Source organism: Drosophila rhopaloa, unplaced genomic scaffold (assembly GCF_018152115.1).
Source record: "Drosophila rhopaloa isolate 14029-0021.01 unplaced genomic scaffold, ASM1815211v1 contig_163, whole genome shotgun sequence".
NCBI classification, from domain to species: Eukaryota; Metazoa; Arthropoda; class Insecta; order Diptera; family Drosophilidae; genus Drosophila; species Drosophila rhopaloa.
The window spans coordinates 8,668,987-8,689,894 of record NW_025335043.1 but is presented as its reverse complement, the minus strand read 5'-3'; the positions used below and the strand labels follow the sequence as shown (position 1 = coordinate 8,689,894).

The 20,908-nt window shown below is 37.2% G+C and overlaps 1 protein-coding gene across 1 annotated transcript; it reads left to right on the top strand.

Annotated features, from left to right (window-relative positions):
• Window positions 1–45: 45 nt before the first annotated feature.
• On the top strand, window positions 46–20,026 carry LOC108044446. Its single transcript, XM_017123461.2, has 5 exons — window positions 46–338; window positions 11,309–16,712; window positions 16,786–16,914; window positions 18,022–18,677; window positions 19,005–20,026. The coding sequence occupies exons 2-5, from the start codon at window positions 11,318–11,320 to the stop codon at window positions 19,218–19,220; spliced, it is 6,396 nt and encodes a 2,131-aa protein (XP_016978950.2). The 5' UTR covers window positions 46–338; window positions 11,309–11,317; the 3' UTR covers window positions 19,221–20,026.
• Window positions 20,027–20,908: the final 882 nt, after the last annotated feature.

The following is a 20,908-nucleotide window of genomic DNA, read 5'->3' as shown; positions in this document are numbered from 1 at the left end:
CTAACAGAAACCGTTATTCAACAATTTCTTGAATAAAACAACATCAAAAAGCATACAAGTGAAAGAAGGCACAAAATACTGGTTTACACAAAATAAAAAAAGATTAAGAAAAAGAAAGAAAGCAAAGCGAGGAAAAAAGAGAAAAAGTTGCTGCACGAGAAATTTTGTACGTCTCCCCATTTCTATATCTGCATGTGTGAGTGTGTGTGAAGTGAAGTGAAAATCAATGCTGCAAGGAATTAAAACAACAGCCAGTTTACAATAAATATATAACAGTAAACGGGATTAAGGGCCACAACAAAGAGGAAAAAAGGAACGAAATATTAAAACATCTCAAGGTGAGTAAAAAACCATTTTTCAATGTTTTTTCTTAAAAGTGCGTGCTTTAATTAAGCTGTTGCTATGTCTCATTGTTCGTGCTGGCACAGCCAAAAAAAATAAAAGAGTTAATAAAAGACAGAGAGAGTTAGCATGATATTTCACTTTTTTTGGGAGCATGCGAAACGTCCACAGGTGGCATATTTACAGTAACTTTCATGATAACAGCTGCTTCATTTCTTCTTTCCTTTCTTTCTGCTTGCACAAAGCTCTTCTTTAAAGCTTCTCACGCTTATCGAAGAATTTCGGCGGTTTTAAAAATCGCCATCTAATTAACGGTTAAATGCTTTTGCTCAACGAAAACGATTATGTGGGATTATTAACCATCTTTTCATTTTCATTCATTAAAAGATAGAACTAATAATAAAATAACTACATTCTTAAAAGATTTACAAAATTAATTTCAAATTTCAATGTTGCAAGTAGTAGTTACACCTGATCTCTCGAAATGGTTTAATGTTTATTCAAATTAACATTTGATTCATTAAAAAAAGTTAAATGGTTTACATGTGTAACTTGCTAGTCATGTATATACAATAAATGTATATACTTTTTATCATTGGGATGCTGGATGACCTTAACATTCTACCTAAATTTATTTTTAGCAACTCACATGCATCGTGCATTTCCAATGCCTATGTTTGCATAGCTTGATCAAATTGTTGGAATAGCCCAAGTTCCGTGGATATACTGACCGCTCCAAGTCACGTTTCTCTGTTCAAGTTTGTTATCAACTTGTAAACCGATACTATAGCATATATTTGTTTCATGTATATATGTGCTTTATGTATATATGTGTTTTATTTATACTTCTCTTGGAAATAGTCCAACTGATTCATCAATTATCCAAAGCAAATAGAGTACATAGAGGTAAACTAGACAAACTAATTTCGCAGTCGAATTTCTCTAGGTTAAACTGTCTTTTATTGAATTACTTTGTAATTAACAACTGTAAATTTGCCCTTAAATAGACCTTGTAGTTCACATATTTGGTTTCTTAAAGTCTCTTAACTTTAGAGTATCTTATCTTATCTAATTTCGTATCCTTGTAAATCTCTAAAACGTGTTATATAATATGTATAATTGAAAATTGTTCTAATAAATAATTCAATTGAATAATAATTTTTTCAATGTTTACTTGGTGACTTAAAAACACCTTAACAATATTTTTGTTTGTGTGTAAATGGTGCACAGTTTCATTTATCATATTACGAAGTTATGTTTTTGTGTTTCCTCATTTTTGGGCTAATCTGTTAAACGAAATCAGCCAAAATCGTTTACCAAAAGTGATAACAAAACAAAAACAATAAAAATGTTTGACCGCCCATTATTAGATTTTTTGATAAATGGTTACAAATGGAAATAGAAAACCGAGAAGTGAGCGATTTGAACTGTTTGCTCTGTACAGCTGTGCGCGATTCGTTGAGGTTGATAATTAGTTGTAGTCAATCTGACCGCCCCCTTATCCGCACTCCCCTCCATCCCCCCGTACTTTACCTATCTACGCCTATTGTACGCTTAAACGGTTTCTGTTTTATGTGCTGTTCTTTTTTCCCTCGGTTTTGCTGCTTTTCGCTAAAAGCTAAAAGCGTTTAACCGGTTTGTTTCGAAACAAACAGAGAAAACCGAAAACAGAACAAGCCAAGATTATGGTGTGTATGTATATATGTGTGTGTGTGAGTAAGTTGCCTCTGATGAATAACGTTAACTTTGAAGAAATATCTGTTGGACTTTTTTGTATCTGGTGTGAAAGTTAAGCGGATAGGATGAGAATAGTTGTGAGCGTATGGCACTCACGCGAAATGTTTTGGCACTTAGTTTTTTCTGTAAAGCGGGAAAACTGTAAATAGTGCTAGCGGATTTATTTAAGTTAAATTATTATTTAAATGTAGGTCTATTTTGATTTAGATTAAAATAAAGAAAAGAACAATATTTTATCTTTAATTGGTTTTATATTATTCTTTTAAATTAGTATAATGAATGACTCAGCAAATATTTCGGTGACAATTTTTAACTCATCGTTATAGCAATAAAGTAATAATTATCTTAGGGTTTTAGTGTATGTATGTAAGTATGGGGTAAAGGTTTTGGATGGTAAATATGACCTTTACTAAAAAGTGTATATTTTTTTTAGATTAAAAATAAGGTAAAATGAACATGTTAAAAGTATAATATTAGAATTATAATGAAGTTAATAATCTTGTAACCTTGAAATCAATTGGTCAATACACAATTAAATGAGTTTAATTTACTTATTTTTAAAAGGGGAACTATCTTGACATAATCTCTCTGATTAGGTTATCAACTAATTTCATTGTTGCATGAAATTAAAAACTTATAAAGGAATCAAATTCAACGTTCCTTTCCGTATTATCTTATAATTATTTCTCAATACATTTCGAAGAAAAATGTTTTTCTATAAATAGTACCAAAGTGAATGAATTTTGTGTGAATAATAAAGAGAAGCAAGTTTAAAACGTGTTTTGAATATTAATCAGCTTCAGTCACGCAGCTTTTGTCAATAAAATTTCACCAAGACTCGGAATGTTTTATAGGTAGCTTCTTTGGCTTAACGAAATTTACTGAGATAAGAACTTTATTCGCCTTTAAACTCCCATCAATTTGAACTTTGGTCTAAAAACTTTGTGGGGGGCTTTAGTAGTGGTCATAAATTCAAGTTGAAACCCCTTCTATTTGCTGCTTCATTTCACCTATCACATGGCTACACCTCCCCCTCAAAATTGTTTTTCCACACAGTTTCCCTTCGCTTTGTTGTGTACTTTTTTTTAAAGCAACTATAAATTTACTTTGTCTGCCCTTTTTGCCAGCTTTTGTTTACTTGGTTTATTTTTAGTAAGCGTATACATACACACATATCTAACAATTTACCAACTCATTTGCTGACTAGACAAAATTGGAAAATAAATACAAAAAATCACTTTAACTTCCCCGCATTTCGCTGTCATATTCAGATTTCAGTTAGGAAATTTAACATTTGCAATGTATGCAATACCATTTTCACAAACAATTGTGTGACTCAACGGCGAAGTATTTTAAATTCAGTTTTTGGGGTCCCAATTTCGTTTACAACTTGGCTACTTTCAGTTGGAGTCTCAAATTGCTTGTCAAACTTGTTGTTCTCATTGTGTTCTGTACAATTTGACACCTGTTGAAGTGTGAAATGAATTTTGAAGTTGCAGAAGTCGGTTTACAAAGTTGAATGAATGAAATATGAAAACAAACAGAAATTTAAGGTAAACGAACCCTTCAATGGAGTTTTTAAATTGAAATTAAAAATGCTTGTTTAGTATAATAATTTATGTGGTTTATCCTGATTGGATATGAATACTTTATTAAGTCGTTAAATTTTTGTATTTCTTATTCAATAAAATGAAAGCACAAAATAAAATAAAACAGTATCATTTTGTATAAATTAGTTATTTGGTATTAATCAGGCCTGTTAGATATCTAGGCTCAACTTTCTGTGTAAAAGGAGAAAAAACAAATAGTTTACTGTAAAATAAAAAAAGGTTGTTTGTGTATTAAAAATAAAGGTTAAAAACGTATGTGGGTCATTAAAAACGTGTTTCCTATAACTTTTTTTTGCATTAATAAGTACAACAACTAATTAAAAGAGTGAGATTCTTGTCAATAGTTTTGTTCATTTCCGAACCCGAAAATCTATTCTTTTGTCACCGTTATCGTATCATTTTTATTCACCGCTCTTTGATTTTCCCATGCAATTTCATAATTTTACTGATTAGTTTGTTAAGTAGAAAGCAGAACGGAACTGAAGTAACACTAATGACAATAATCAGAGCACATGCGACTGAGCAATGCAATGAATATGGAATTTGTGTCACTCGTTTAGCGTGTTCTAATTTTATATAATGGCGTTTGTTACCTTATAAATTGAATCGAATGGGAATGAGAAAATTGGAACTGTACTAGGTGTGAAATTAAGGTTAAATTATTTCGTTTAATTTGAATAAATATGGACTATTTTATGGTAAATTATAGACAATTGTTTGTGTGTTTCATGGTTATTAAAGTCAACAGGGCTTTTCAGATCTGTGAAGTTGTTGAAAAATAATTCAGCAAAAATAATAGTCAACAGGGTTTTTAAACATTGTTGAAAAAACAGCTCTAAAGAGCTGATAGTTTAATGTAATATATAAAATGTTTTTAAATATATTTTTTCACATATTTGTTGAAGAATTCTTAAAGAATTCTTTATTTGATATTTGTTGTTAATTTAATTGAATTACTAAATATTTGTGCCGACAATCTTGACATTGATGACTCAAAAATTTTTTTTTGTTTATTATGTGCATGTGATTTATTAGACATAATATTATTTATATCCACACTTAGATATAAATCTGAATGACTATTTTTAATATTAAATCACTATATGTATCGTTAAAATAACATTACTGTTTGGTTTTTAAAAGCATTTAGAAAATGTAACTATTTAATTATGCAAGTTGTTTCTTATTTCCTCATTGCAACTTTTATTTAAATCCCTTAATAATTTTTAAATCTTTCCATTTATCCATGCACATACAAATTATTTTTTTTGTCAAACAAGTTTTCTGCCGCTTAACTCTTAATTTTCTTCCGCCCAACTTTCCTTAATTATTTTTACTTTGCCCCAATCTTTTGACTCTATATCTTCATTTACTTCTCTTATCTTTCCTGATTTTTCTCTTCCTCTTGTACGTATTTCACAAACTCATAATTTCGAGCAATTAAATCATTGTATGACAAATTGACATCAAAAAGCAATGAAAAAGTGCCAACAACAATAAAACAATTACAGCGATGATGAAAAAAAACATATATGCAACAACAATATAAAACGAAACTTGCGGCAATGAAAACGCAACAACAACAGCAAATAAAATGCTAATAAATTGAAATGAAATTAACAAAAACAACAAGGGAAGCACGACAACTGCTGGTTGTTGTTGTTAAATGAGAAAGAGAGAGCGCGAAAAAAACGTGTGCACGTTAGAAAGAAGGGGGAGGAGGGTGGTAAGAAAGAGAGGGCGGCAGTCGTTGACATTGTTGTTATCTTAAAGTCCCGCTTACTTGTTGTTTTGTTGTTGTTTCTTTAGCTTCTGTTTATTTGATTTTGTCATCATCTTAATGCAAACAATGAGTGAGCGAAAGAGATAGCACATCGTAGTCGGCTTCGCTCCGTCCTTGTCTCGCCCCGCGTTTTATGTGTATTACAACATTTTTTGCGGCGGCGACATAAATTCTATAGATACAGATACAAGCGCACTTTGAGATACAGATACAAAAAGAGTACACAAACAGATACAGAAACAACAACGATTCACAAATTTATGTGTTCGTTGTTGGCCCCCAAAGGCGTAGTACAACAACAACAACATCTTTAGCGAGGAGAAAATATCTCAATGATCATGGGTTCTGTCATCATTACCATAATGATGTGGACGATCATCTGCTCGATTTTGGCACTCGTTTTTATTCTCTTTCAGCTTACACAAAAGTATCTCACCGCCTCAACTTTTCATCTTAATATGCAAATACAATTCAAACAAAAACTCTTTTCGGCGTTGACGGTGAACACTAGGTATTATACAAAATCGATAATATCTTAAAAGCCATACGATTTCTTTGTTTATGCTACCGAGCGTGCACCGTTTTATCCATAAAAAACTCATCGATCTGGTTCAAGTTTTTATTATTATTTAATTGACAAGTTTTGAATATAAATTTGAACAAATCTGTAATATTTGATTTATAGTTTTAATTAATTATATTTTATTTATGTATTGTATATTATATTTCTTTTGATTGGGATTTTACAAATCTTAAGACTTAACTTTAATTTGAGTATATTTATGTAGGCAGTAATAAGCTTACTTTAAGTTTATATTGTTTATCTATGTTTATTTTACTAGTACTAGTTTTTTAGCTTCAATTAAAATATGTAAAATTATAATTTTACCTGTGCGGCATTTGGGATTCCCATAAATTCTTTGAAATCATGGGAGATACCTGGAACTGAGACATATTTCCATTTTTGTAATTGCAACAGAAAATAGATTAAAGTATTCACAAATTAATTATAACACGGTTCAGGAAAAATGTACATATTAAGAAGGGGAAAATATTCGAAAAGTAGCAAGTGAAACTGAAACGGGCTTTGTTGAATTAATTTTGTTGTTGTGTGCCAATTAACTGAACATTGTATACATTAATATTAAGAGCAGCTAATACTAGCACAAGAGATAATGATAGGAACTTCACGAAGTTGTTGGCTTATCAAACTTGAGTTTCTTATGCAAATTCTTGATAAGAATTGGTTTTGAAACTTTTAACTCTCTTGTCCCCAACATCAAATATAGATTTCTCTATTTATCAATTTTAGCCACAGTATTAAAAATAAAATATCAAATTTGTGAAAACATGAATTCCAAGAATTTCCTCTAGATGATGATAGCCACAACCAAATCAACAATCAATCTATCTTTAGTATATTTCTTACTTAAAAAGTTTGTAAGGCAAACAAAAAAATGTAGGTGCTAAAAGGGAAAATTGGTTCTAGGCCAGAAAATGTTATTATTTAAATTTGTTGACATTTAAAAATTAAAAACACTTTCAAAGATTAAAATGTTTATCGGTTATAATTCTAAAAGATTCTTTATAAGAGTATTTTAACCAAAGAAACTAGAAAAAAGCAACTTAGAAAAAATAAACTAAATAAACATTTGGACATTTAAACAAAAACCTCAAGCTTATTTTCACAACATTTTGAACAGATTTTTATGTTTGCCACCCCACAATTACGCCCCGAACAAAGTTTCAATTAAGTTGGCGGCGTGCAAAACCAAATAAAATAAATACATACAGATGTATAATGAAGTGAAAAAAAGAATAAATTCGGAGAGAACGTTAGCCCGTGGCCACAGTTTGTAGATTGTAGAGGTCAAGGCTATAATGCTTTCTATATGTATGGGCGGGCTGCTCGCGAGGGTCTGATACGAATAACCGACGGAAAAAGTGCAAATAAATTTGTGACGCATTTTTATTTTGTTATTGCAAATGATATAAATACACCCGAGCGGCAATGCACACAGTTGAACAAAAGCACAGACACATGTGTGCCCCACTCAAACGAAATGAAAAACGCGAAATGTGTACGAGAAAAAGAGAAGGCGACGTAAGAGCACAACGAACTTTTGCGAAATGTGAAATTATAAAACAAAGCGCGCGGCGTAGGCAACAACAATAATAATAAAAATACAAAAACAAAAAAAAAAACGAGCACTAAAACAACTACAGCTGCAGCAAAACCAATACCGATACCAACGGCCAACAGGCTCAACAAATGCCAATTTAAATGCTAAAAAAAAGGCGCTAAAAAACAAAACAATCCGCAATGTTTGCTATTGTGTTGACTTGTTTTTGGCACTGTCTCTTTCCTACACTCCTAAACCCGAATTGTTGTTGCCATGTTTGTTTGTTTTAAGCCAAGGCCAAGCTCAGGGAATTTTTCACTGGCTCTTCTTTTTTGTATCTTTTTATTTTCCAACACAATCGTCGATAGCAACAGTAAAAATTAAAATTTTAAATTGCAAATACTCAAAACAAAACAAAAACTAAAAAAAATAATCAGCAAAGAGAGAAAAGATAAGGGAAAACGCAAATAAAATGTTTGCTTAAACACGAAGGAGAAAGCTTGTTGGTTGATTAGGATAGATTGTGGCTTTTTTAATGAGCTATCAAGTTCATTCACTTGAGGAAATCGAAAGGAAATGTTAAGTAAAATTAATTAAACAGAAACGCAGAATGTTTAAACAAAGATGAATAAATCAGAAATATAATTGATGAATGCATGTTCATATTTTTTTCAATTCTTTATACATTGTTGCCCAAATCAACCTTGTAAATAAAATAGAAAAAGAAACCAATTACCTTAGAAAAACGGATTAAGAATCCTAAAATTTAATTTATTAATAACATTAAAACAAAGCAGGAATAAAACTGTGCTGCGGATTTGGGATCTTGGGTCCTAACCGCAATTTTGCATTCTTATTCTCAAAGTACTCAACGAAATTTGAAAAAAACTCATTTGATATTATAGCGACTATATTTCCGAGTTGCATTGCGTAATACAAAAATCACCTTAGTAACAAGAAATAATGCTATAACTTCACGGACTTCGATACAAGACAGGTTATGAATGCTAAAACCTCTTTTTTAATGCTTGTGGCTTTAAATACAATTGTGTTTTAACATCTATCTATTCTATTTGTATGACTTTTTCATTTTAACATCAATGGCGGATTCAAAATGAACTAATTAATTAATAAAAAACTGTTTTAATTAAATGATCAGGTCTCATAAGTTACTTATTTACTAAGAACTTACAAAACCAATTTTGAAAACAGAACACAAATATTAAGTTTTTTATTTGGTTATAATTAAACAGGGGTAAAATATATAAAACTGAGTAGTAATTATTTATCCACCAATTGTTTAATTTTTTATTTAGAAGAATAACTTTTAAGAAAGCTTTCCTTTTTCCTTTCTATTAAAGCAAACAATTAAAGACAAACAGAATATGACGTTTCGCTAAGTATTGTTTATGTGCCAAGAATCAATAGAGCATTCATTAATGAAGCGTTAAACTGATTTAAATTACCCTGAAAATTAAATAAACGACAATCGATATTTCTTTGCAGCTTTTTTGAATCGTTTAAAACACACACCATTCGGTTATTTTTAGCTGTAGTTTATGCTGCTTTAAACATTTTAACAGGTCTGCCCATTTTGAAAGATACAGATGTACACACAAATATTTAAATATTCGCTACATATATAAAATGACAATTAACAATGTCGAACACGCCCACAACACAACAACAGAAATGAAATTCGTTAAATAACTTTTGACGGGCTCCGTCAGCTATTTGTGCGCAAATCGAAAAAGATTTCTTGTTTTGTCTCTTTTAACTATTTGTTTTCTTTTATTTTTATGTTTAGTATTTGTTTTTGTTTATAATAGATGTGATTGCTGCGGCCTTTCGCCTTGAGTTGCGTGTATTTTCGCTTATTCTCGCTAATGTTTTTATTTCTGTCATAATTTTTTTTTATAAATGGTTAATCTGCCTATTATCTCTATATTTGTTTATGTACTTGTTAATCAGGCAACACGTGAGGCTAGTGTTAGTTTGGGGTCGGTCAGTCCGTTAGTTGTTCCCCAGAATTGATAACGCTACAGGTCTACAGGTGCTTAAAAAGTGTTTGGGAGGCATCAGGTCGAGGAATTTCCACGGAATTGTTTTAACTGAAATTCAAACACGCGTATGACCTCTAAGGGGTAGATCCATTGTCGGCCTTATCTCTTTAGCATATGGCTGAAACTCGAAATTCCAAGCGGAACACGAGCCGACGAACTGCAAGAGAATTTGAGACGTCTTATCTGAGACTTTTTTTTATAACTTGCAGCAATTTTTAATTTCAAGTTTAAGAAGCAGAGAACTTTGAATCACATTAATTGAATTGTAACTTACGATAACAATGCGAAACTTGAAATTTATGTTGAATAATATGTTATTTAAAGAATTTTAAACGAAAATATAGAATCATAAAATAAATGAGTAGGTTATAAATATAATAAAAATTAGTTATTTATTTTCTTTTATATAGAATTAGGCATATATATATTTGCTATTATTATTTAAAAATTTTACTTTTATAATTATTTGTTCTACTCCCAAAAACACATTATATTATATTCTTGTCGAAAATTCTAGAGTTAATCCAAATTTGTGTCAAATTGCTCTTAGTTTCGCCATAAATGAATCATTTTGGGCATTTTGTGCTGTGCTCGGTTCATTGGAAAGTCAGTTTATTTTCGTGCACGTTCTTTAGAAAGTCGTTGAACTGTTTGCATTTCCCTCTCGCCCACTCTCTCTCCCCCTGTTTATCCCTCTCTTCTCCCACGAATTATATTGTAAAAGGCAAAAAGAATTTTTAAGTTTATTGGTTTTTAGCCATTTCATCATCATGCTGCGGAATTTGTTCATATTAGAATGAGTGCCAGTGGACTTCAACTTTTATAGCCATAATAATTACTTTAAAAAATAACAAAAAAAAAAAAAAAAACTCAAAAAGATTAAACTATGACTTTTGAATGCTTCCTGAAATATTATATATATGTATTTATTTAAATCTTTTGTTATTCTCGCAATTGGCTAAGCTTCATTAACATTCAATAAATTAAAAAATGGGAAAAATCATAAGATTAATTTACAAAGCAAATCATATGTTTAAGTACAATCTAATAAGTTTGAATAATCTGAGTTTTCGGCAGACAACCCTATACAATTTTGCTTACTTTTTTTTAAATTTTGGATTAAGGCTTGATTATTATCCTTGTATTTATTGGATTCCTTAGCCTTTTGCAAATGCTTGTTAATTGATTTGCATTCTCATATCAAAGTATTTGGGAATCTGAAAGCCTTGGTTATGTGCAAACAAATTATTTGCTCGTTGTTCTCATCTGTTTAATGACTAAATTTTTCTAGAAATAGACAAGTGATCTTAATATTAAGGTTATTGGCTTTATCAAAATATATTCAAGCGCAATTAGTTAGAAACAAATTATTCATATTAGCACGCCAATATATTTAATAAATTTTTGTATTGCTTTGATATTTTGTGTCGATATGGTGTTTGTTGTACAGCATATGACTTAATTGGGTGCTTTTAATAAATTTTAAATTGCTTTACGGGTCATTAAACTTGACTCATGATGATAATTATAAGGTAGTTATATTGTTGATGCAATTTGAATATAACATATTAAAATTAATGTATTGGGTATATAAATTAGGTGATCTATATATTTCTTTATCATTAATTACATTTGTATTTATTTTTCCAGACCACCACCATGGAACCCAACAGACATCACGAATATCAAACACATCATCAGCCGCATCCGTCGATGCAGCACCATCCACCGCATCCACATCACCAGCAACCGCACCACCAGCAGCCGCACCACCCACAGCAACCGATCCACCACCATCACCCGCCGCCTCCTCAGCAGCAGCAGCAGCAGCAACAACAACAACAACCACCACCACCGCAGCAGATCCACCAGCAGCAGCATCCACATCACTACCAGCAACTGCACCACCATCCGACGAGCTCCACATCGGTGGGCAGTTCTTCCTCCGCCAGCTATGGCAATCACCACACCCAGCATCACCCAACATCAATGGCCGAGGATCAGCGATCCAGGACAGCGATGTATATGAGCAGGAGCACGCAGCCTGGCTTGCCACTACCTTCGCATCCTCCGCCACAAGGAGCAGGTGCCTCTGGCGGCCCCAGTGGAAGTGATCCCCATATGCAATACTACACCTCGAACCAAAGTTTGACGGTGAAGAAGATGCCCGAACCACCGCATCCCAGTTGGAGCTACAAAAGCCAAGCTGTACCGGCTCCAGCTCCGGCACCTGGATTGCGGCAGCATGGGAATCCCGGCCTGTATGCGACGGGCAGTACGGCCTACTGGCAGCCACCGGATGAGCAGTTGCATCACCAGCAGTCATCCAGATATTCCTATGGGAAACCAGGAGGCCCCGTTACGGGCTCGAGATCTATTCAAGGACCCCCGCCAAATAGCCAGCGATACTACAGCGAGGACATCAAGTACTCCACGGTACCTGCCGCATCCAAGGTGCTCACCTACGCACCACCAGCCAGCAGCTCCTCGCAGCCACAGCCAACGCCACCCACCTCCAGCTCGTCCTCCAACTCGTCATCCGTCCGCCACTATGAACTCGAACATGTGGTTAATCCTAGTAATCCTAGCAACGAGCACCAGCAACCGAGTCCGAATTATGGAAGAAAGTGCCCGCCGCACTATGAAACTCCGCCGGAGCAGAGGAGTGCCGGCGCCACGCCCTCTTCGACGGGCACGCCCACGTCGTCATCGCACCACCAGAGCCTGTATATACCGATGCCGACATTTAGTACGGAAAAGTTCCAAACTACCGTGCACAATGCGATTGAGAAGTACGTACGGGAAACTCCGGGACCCAGTTTGGAATATCCCAGAGGTGGAGCCGGAGCAGCTGTGGGTGCTGGTAGTGGAGCTGCCTATGGACGCACCAACTACTACAATCAGCAGCCGGTGAAGAGCTCCAAACCAGCACTGCCTGTTCCACCAACTGCCACCTCTAGTTATGTGAAAATGGAGCCAGAGCATGCGCTCACCGGAAGTTTGCCGCAACCTACGAGATCCTCGCTATATCACAACCCATACAATGTGGAGAGCAGAGAAAGGGATGCATCGCCAGCCATGGCCACTGTGCCGGCGCCACATGGTTATCCAACGAAATATGGAAAGCTGATACAGCAGCAGCATGCTGGCGGAGTGGGAACGGGTAGCTCTACGCCGTACTCAAGCTACTACCATCAGGGAACACCTTCGCCAGCAGCGGGAGCGGTGGCCTCACCCACGCCAGTACCAGCACCACCGCCATCCGGTGCCCCGGGAACGATTCTGGGTCCCGGGATTCCTTCTCCACACAGCAGCCAGTCTGCTCCTCCGCCAGTCAACAGTCAGCAGCCCGCCTCTTCCTCATCCTCCAGCAATGCCAACTACTCCACGCTGCAGGTTTATCCACACGGCCCGGATATCTGCTACCAGCCTGGTAGTCAATCCCAGCCGCAAAACCAATCCCAGAGTCATATAAATCCGGCCAAAAAACCACCAGCTGTTACAAAACCGAATTATCGTGCTTTAATCAACGATATGTTGAAGAGGAATACAGCCAGTGAGCAGGAACTTAATCTTCAGATCATCAAGAAGACTCTTAATCATGCGGCACCCAGTAGAGTCATCCAACAACAGGGTACTGTGCCCGCTTCTGCTCCACATCCGCCGCCGCCAGCGATTCATTCGCCATTGGATTTATCCATGCGTACGGTGAAGCAGACGGCGGATTCAACGGAGTACAAGTACCAGAGGCCCAGCACAGATTACAAGCTACCGGCAGCGGGTTTGGGCGGTGGACTGGGATTGCCCAGGTTCGACATCACGCCCAACTTCTCGGCGGCCACCAGGGGCGGAGCACCCACGAGTCCGGCGCCAACAGCTGTGATACGACAAGCTCCGGCAACTCCGGCCGTTCCTCTTCCACCCACGGTTTCAGTTCCTCCGGCGGCGGCTGCCCCGACCTTGGTAATCAAAACGCTGCAACAGATGCGTCCCAGTGTGCTGGAAAGCAATCCGTTTGCCAAGCGACAGCAGCAGCTGCCGCCAGAGACGAGTATTGTCCAGGTGAACAAACCACCGGTGGAACTGATGCCCACACCGTCGCCAAGTCCCCACAACAGCAGTAATCCCAACTATTTGGGTAGGAAGAGGCACCTTCAGGAGTACAATCAAGCGGCCGCCAAGCAGGCGAGATTGGATGCGGAATCTTCAGGATCTCTAATCGCAGGAGCACCCCTAATTGCTGCTCCCACCTCAGTGGTTGTAGTGGCTCCGGTGCCCGTGATCGCTGTGAACGAACAGGCGCTGGCCGCCAAGCGGGAAAGGGAAATGCAGCCGGTGAGCCTACCAGAATCCTCCACTTCCGCCAGTCCCATACCCAAGATGGAACCCCGAATTCGTACCAAAGCAGAGCTTAAGGGTTTCACATTTACACCACCTGTGCTGGTAACCTCCACCACCAATGCCTCGTCCAGTACAATTTCTCCGCCCAGGACACCACCCAACCAGATTACCAATCACATACAAATCAAGCTGGAGCCAGCGCCACCGAAGGCGGCTGATTTGGGTCTGGAAGATGAAGTCAGCTTGGGAAACCTGATGGACTGGAGCAGTACATGTAATAATCTCGTCGAGCAATTACTTAGCAAGGTGGTGGTGCTGCCACCTTCGTTGCCACCCGCCACAACCACCGGTATTAAACTGGAGCTGAGTGAAGATGATCTGCCAGTGGCTCGCATTCTCAAGAGGCAACCTTTGGCAGCCGTAACTCCAGCTGGCGGAGATGCCGAATCGGCCACCACCCAATTGACCACCACTACCAACGGAATCTCTTCGTCTTTGGGCAATGGCAGTGGCCAAAAGAAACTCAGCAAAATGGAGAGGGAGAAGAAACGTCTGCAGCAGGAGAAAAGAATGGCCGCCCGATTGGCGCCCCAACAGGGACAGAGTAGCTCGTCGGAGAGCGATACCACGGAGCTGCACAAGCGCAATTCCGCCAGGCAGAAGAAACCTCTTATGCGGAAGGGAAGAACAAGGCAAAGGTCTCCAGAAGCAGCCAGCATTCAGCAGAGCAGCGATGAGGAGCAGGAGAAAACCAATCAGCGTCTGAGCCGCAGTCAAACCTCCAGTGAGGAAAGTAAAGCGAAAGCTACCTCCGCCAAAAAAGAAGTTAAGAAGGAGGTTAAAACTCCCAATAACAAGGCCAGCAATAGCGCCTCTCTAACCAAAACCAACAAGAAACAATTCGATGCTCCCAGCCAAAACAAAGCTAAGGATGAGGAGAATCTAAAGCAGGAAAGCCAGGAGAGCAGCTCCTCGGAAAGTCACGAAGAAGACGAGGGCGAAGAGGAGGAGGATCAGGAGGAGGAGGAGGAAGAGGAAGAAGCTGAAGAGGATGACGAAGAGGAGCAGGAGGAGCAGGACAAGAAGAAGGAGAAGCGAGTGGGTCGGCGACCGGGGAACACCCTCAAAAAACGAATTGCCCACAAGCTGAACACCATGACCCGCTCTAAACATCGCAAGGAACTCGAACTCCAGTTGGCCAATAGTAAGGTTCTACGCAATGACAAGATCATCAGAAATTCCACCACCAAAATCAAGAGAAAGTACGTCCGCAAAGTGGTGGACAGCAAAAAGGAGATGATGGTCACGCGATTGAGAAACAAACGTGGGCTGAATTCGGATTTGGGACAACTGAATGGTAGAAATTCTAAGCTGAAGGGTAACAAAATGGGTAATAGTGCCGGAAAACCTGCAAAGACTTCACCTCAGCAGCAATTGTACCTGGAAGAGTATCGCTACAAGTTGGCTTTGAAAATCCCCCACCGCCTGATCTCGATCAATAAACTCAATAAAGTGGCCGCCTCAATGCCGGATTTGGAGCGACGTGATCTCAGCCAGGAGTTGGCCTGCTTTAAGAGAAATAGACCCAAGACCAAAGCAGCCAGTAAGCAGGACTCCACACCGAAATCGATAATCGATGTTCTCCATTTGAGAGTAACCTCAAATGGCAGTACGCCGAGTACACAAAGGAAGATCTCCGTCTCGGCACCCGCTTCCACCAACCTGCAGATCCACAGTGAAACCTCGCAAACTTCCGCCTCGACTTCACTGTACGAGCAACCGCAGCAGGAGCCAACGGAAAACCAGTCCCTAGATGATCTCAGCAAGCGACACTTTAGCATCTTCGATACGAAAGTGTTGCAGAGCAAAACACGAACGGAAACCAAGTTGCAGAAGCACCGGGAGATCATCCGTGAGATTTTCGTCGGTCCGGAACGTCCGGCTTCGGCTCCGCCGGAATGTGCCCAAGAGTCGGAGGCCGGGGAGGCTATTAGTTACCAGAAATACGAGGAGTTCCTGCAGCAAATGAACAGCATAGTCAGTGCCAATGATAACAAGTTGGCCAGGAGATCTCTAATGGAGGATAAGTCCGTAACAGTTCCCCAGTGTCCGCACAAGAGGAAGTATCTTCGCAGGAAAGGCAGCTCGGGTTTTGATTATATAAGAAAGAAGAAGCGACCAACTCCAACACAAAATCAAAACCAGAATCAGAATCACAACCAAAATCATAATCAAAGCCAATCTGCGAGTCAATTGACACAACATCTATTGGATCACAATCAGAGTGCGGCGGATGAGCGATTGGATGATACGGATAGCACCATAGCAGGTAGTTCCCACTTGCCACCGAAGGTCAAAACGGAGTCGGATGTTTGTCGGGAGATCCAGAAGTGGGTGCTCAACAAGGGTGTGGGTCAGAGCACCATGCATAAGGCTGCTCGTCAGGGATTGATCGATGTGGTGGTCTACTGCTTGGATCATCTGAATATGAACCCGGATCAGAAGGACAATGCCGGCTACACACCCCTCCACGAGGCTTGCACCCAGGGATGGCTGGAGATCGCCAGGATACTGCTCCAATTCGGAGCCAATCACTCGGAGGCTGCTCAATCCGGAATCAGACCCTTGCATGGAGCCATCGAAAATGATCACGAGGAGGTGGTGCGCCTGTTGCTCTCCTATGGCGCCGATCCGTTGCTGGCAACTTACTCAGGTTGGCTTTAGATATGCATATATATACATCAGTTTTTTAATCTTTATTTTGTTTATTTTCTGCGACGATTTAGGTCAAACCCCGCTAATGTTAGCTTCAAGCAAGTTGATGCGTGGCATTCTGCGCGCTCATCTCAGCGATGCACAAAGTGCCGCCGCTGACATCAAGCCAATGCAATTCCATGGGCCTTGGAAGATATTTGGTGAGTGGAAAAATAAACCAACTCATGTATTCTGAAAAGCAGCTTTGCAGGCTGAAATAAGATTTCTACCAGATACTGATTAAGCCATAATATTAAAACATATAAATTATAAAATTCCTGTTACTTTCTTTTTTTTTTGGGCTTTAAAGTCCAAAAGGAAGAGCAATATTTATTTCTTAATATCAGATAATTAATCATTTTTATACCCTTGCAGAGGGTATTATAATTTCAGTCAAAAGTTTGCAACGCAGTGAAGGAGACATTTCCGACCCTATAAAGTATATATATTCTTGATCAGCATCACCAGGAGAGTCGATCTAGCCATGTCCGTCTGTCCGTCTGTCCGTCCGTCTGTCTGTCCGTCTGTCCGTCCGTCCGTTTCTACGCAAACTAGTCCCTCAGTTTTAAAGCTATCTGCTTGAAACTTTCCCAAAAGTTGTCTTTCTATTGCAGGTAGTATATAAGTCGGAACGAGCCGGATCGGGCCACTATATCATATAGCTGCCATATAACTGAACGATCGGAAATGCCATAACTTTGGTGTTTTTAAAGTTAGGAAGTTGGGATTTTCTATGAGTTTTATTTTTGGCCAATCAATCCGACCTACTAAATTTCATAAGGATCGGCCGACTATATCCTATAGCTGCCATATAACTGAACGATTGGAAATGCCATAACTTTGGTGTTTTTAAAGTTATCAAGTTGGGATTTTCTATGGGTTTTATTTTTGGCCAATCAATCCGACCTACCAAATTACATAAGGATCGGCTGACTATATCCTATAGCTGCCATATAACTGAACGATTGGAAATGCCATAACTTTGGTGTTTTTAAAGTTAGGAAGTTGAGACTTTTTATGAGTATTAAGAATACACCATATGAATAATTTTGAAGAATATAATTTACAGAATATTCTGCAAGGGTATATCAACTTCGGCTCCGTCCGAAGTTAGCTTTCCTTTCTTGTTTTATAATAGTAATCAAGCATACATAAACTAAACAATATTAAACTAAACAATATTATATTATGGCTCAGCTTATCTTTTAAGACGTATCAACACCTTGCTTATCGAGTCTCTTACTTATCTTTAAATTAATCTATTGCAGATGCTAAGGAGTATGGTTATGATATATTCAGTAATGTACCGAATACAGCTTGTGATATGAGCAGAGCTCTACGTAGAGAAAGGAAGGAGGCCAAACAGCAGAGGATGAGCAGCAGCAATAGCACCAGTAATTCAAATTCCAACGGCAATGGCTTGCTACCAACCAAGAAGGAGGAGCAGGAGCCCGAGGATTTGGACCAGGAGCGGGTGAAAACGATCAAGCAGAACGGGGAGACGAGTGCAACGAAGACTGGACCAGCAACTACGACAGCGGCAACAACGATGGTTAAATTGGAACCAGGAATCGATGAGGATAGCAATAACAATAAGAACAACGACGAGCTAAATGCTAATGTTGAAAATAATTTAGTAACAAGCGTTGTGAATGTCAAGAATGAAGTGAAAAAGGAGGTGGATGCTGAAACAGAAGCGGAAACGGAAGGAAATATGATTAGTAGGAGTAGGCTAGACGACGATCAGACGGACATCGAGACAATGGATAGTGAATCGAATGGTGATATTTTTGAATTTGAAGAGGCCGATGTGCCCTTGCCACCACTGTACTTGCTCAAAGACGAGGGCAGTGATAAATGGGTACTACTCAACGATTTGTGCAATTTACTTAAAGTTAAATCAAAGGATACGTTGCTCAACAAGGTATGTGGGATGGGATAGAACAAATATAAAATATTAAGGGAAGAAACAATAATTGTTAATTTAAATGTTCAACAATATTTATTTAATAAAGAAAATGTCGATAGCATCAAACAAATTAAAATCTAACAAAACTATTTGAAATCAAGAGTAATATCTTAAACCAAACTGTCCGGACCCATAAATGCTTTTTAATTACAAATTTAATTAATGTATAAATTGTGAAATTTATTTTACCATTACTTGGAACGACGCAGCAATTATTTTTCTCACTTAATGTCTTTTTTTATAAATCAAAATAAAATATATTAATATTTTCTATTATTGCAGCTCTGCCCGAACAACAGCAATGCGTTGGCCAGCAGTCAGAAGCACCTGCTCCGGGAGTTCAAGATCGACGATTTCCTGGAGAAGGCCACCTGCCTGCAGCTGTTGTGCGCCGGTGAAAAACTGAACATGTTCAGCTCCTCGAAGGTTGTGCTCATTAAATACAACGACAGTGTGCGCAACTTGTTGGGCGTCAAGACCATTTTAATGAAATTTTAACCGAGATATACATAGCGATAGGACGAGGCATGATCCAGAAAGAAACCACTTAGAAAATGATGAACAGATGAACCTAGTACTAACTGAAATTAGAGTGTAAAGTGCAAACAAATATTGAAAAACTATTAGTACGAATATAATTATAGATTTACATATTATACATATGTATATTTTAGCTAGTAGCTAGTTTTTACTCACACGTCTTTATCTTTGGAAGATAAAGTCTTTTTTAAAGGAAATTAAATTAGAGCTAATGCAAAGTGATACAAAGGTGCTATACACACTCAAAACGAAGAAAAATGAAACGGAAATGAATGGAAATTTTAAAGAGAGAATATTGTAAAAATCTGGAATCTTTAGGATTGGCTGCAATAATGCAATTCAATAGTAGAACAAACGGAAGCGAGGCAATGAGAGTAATGGAAACGAACAGAAAATGTATGCCAGCCAAGCAGCTAATAAATCGATATATACAGATATATCTAGGGATAAAGTGTAATCTATGGTTTTTAAAAAAAGCAAAACAAATTAGCTAAAGTATAAATTAAATAATAATTATTGTAATAATATTAAAGCAGCAACAAAGGCGTATTTATGTATTATGTATTTTTAAATGAAATTATTAACATAATATATAAAGTATATGTATACACAATATGATCCAACTATAATGTAAATCAATTTTCAGATAGGTTTGTAATTTTCTATGTAATGTACGTGTGTAAGTTTTGTGCAACTATAAAAGGAACCACAAAAAAAAACAAAAGAAATTTAACAAAAAAACTAATAATGAGAAACAAAATAAATGCAAAGTGAAATTTTGGGAATTTAAAAGGGGTTTTCTGAATACGTAGTGGGAAAAAATTCTTAGACGAAAAAATGTGAAGAATGATATCATTTTATAGTGGTCTTTCCTAATTTTGTCAAGATAAATAACCTCTGAAGTTTCAAGAGATTTCCCATAGAACCATAAAATCTTTTTATGAAATACCAAACAAAACACAAGAAATAATCAAGTGTATTTGTTTGGATCAATAAGTATTCGCTAGGTGTCTGAAATATTTTCTTGGGCTTTAATATTAAAAAAAAATATTTTGATGTTCCAAACAGGACCGATTTCTTTAAAAAAAACCTTAAAAACCGTTAACTAAGCGCTCAAGTAACTCATATTTCTATCGTTTTCGTAAATGTTTTCGATGTGTCAATATTATATGCACTACAAATTTTAAGTTTTTTTATTAAAAAAGTTCACGGAGTTTTTTTTACATCCTTTACTTTTTTATTAAATTCATTAATTTAAAACCCAATAATTTATCAAGCAAAAAGCCTTGATATGCGAAAGCTTTAGGGATGACCAATTACGCGATGATTTTGTGTTATATCGATAAGAGTTCGGTGCTGCCCACTCGAGCCAATTACTTGAGCACTTATTTTGAAATAACCGTTAGAAGGCAAAAGTTTTCCGATTTCAACTTGTTCTTATTTAAGAAGATTATGACAACTTCTACCTAATAAAAAATATGGATAAAATACATGGATTCTGAAAATTAAAAATTGTTTGACGGTCGAAACTTCTTAAGTTTTGTCCAGAAAATAAAATTAAATTCACTGAATTGATGTTTGCCTAAACGACGACCCTCATGTGAATCCAAGTAGATGCCCCGAAACGTTTACCCTTTCATTGGCAA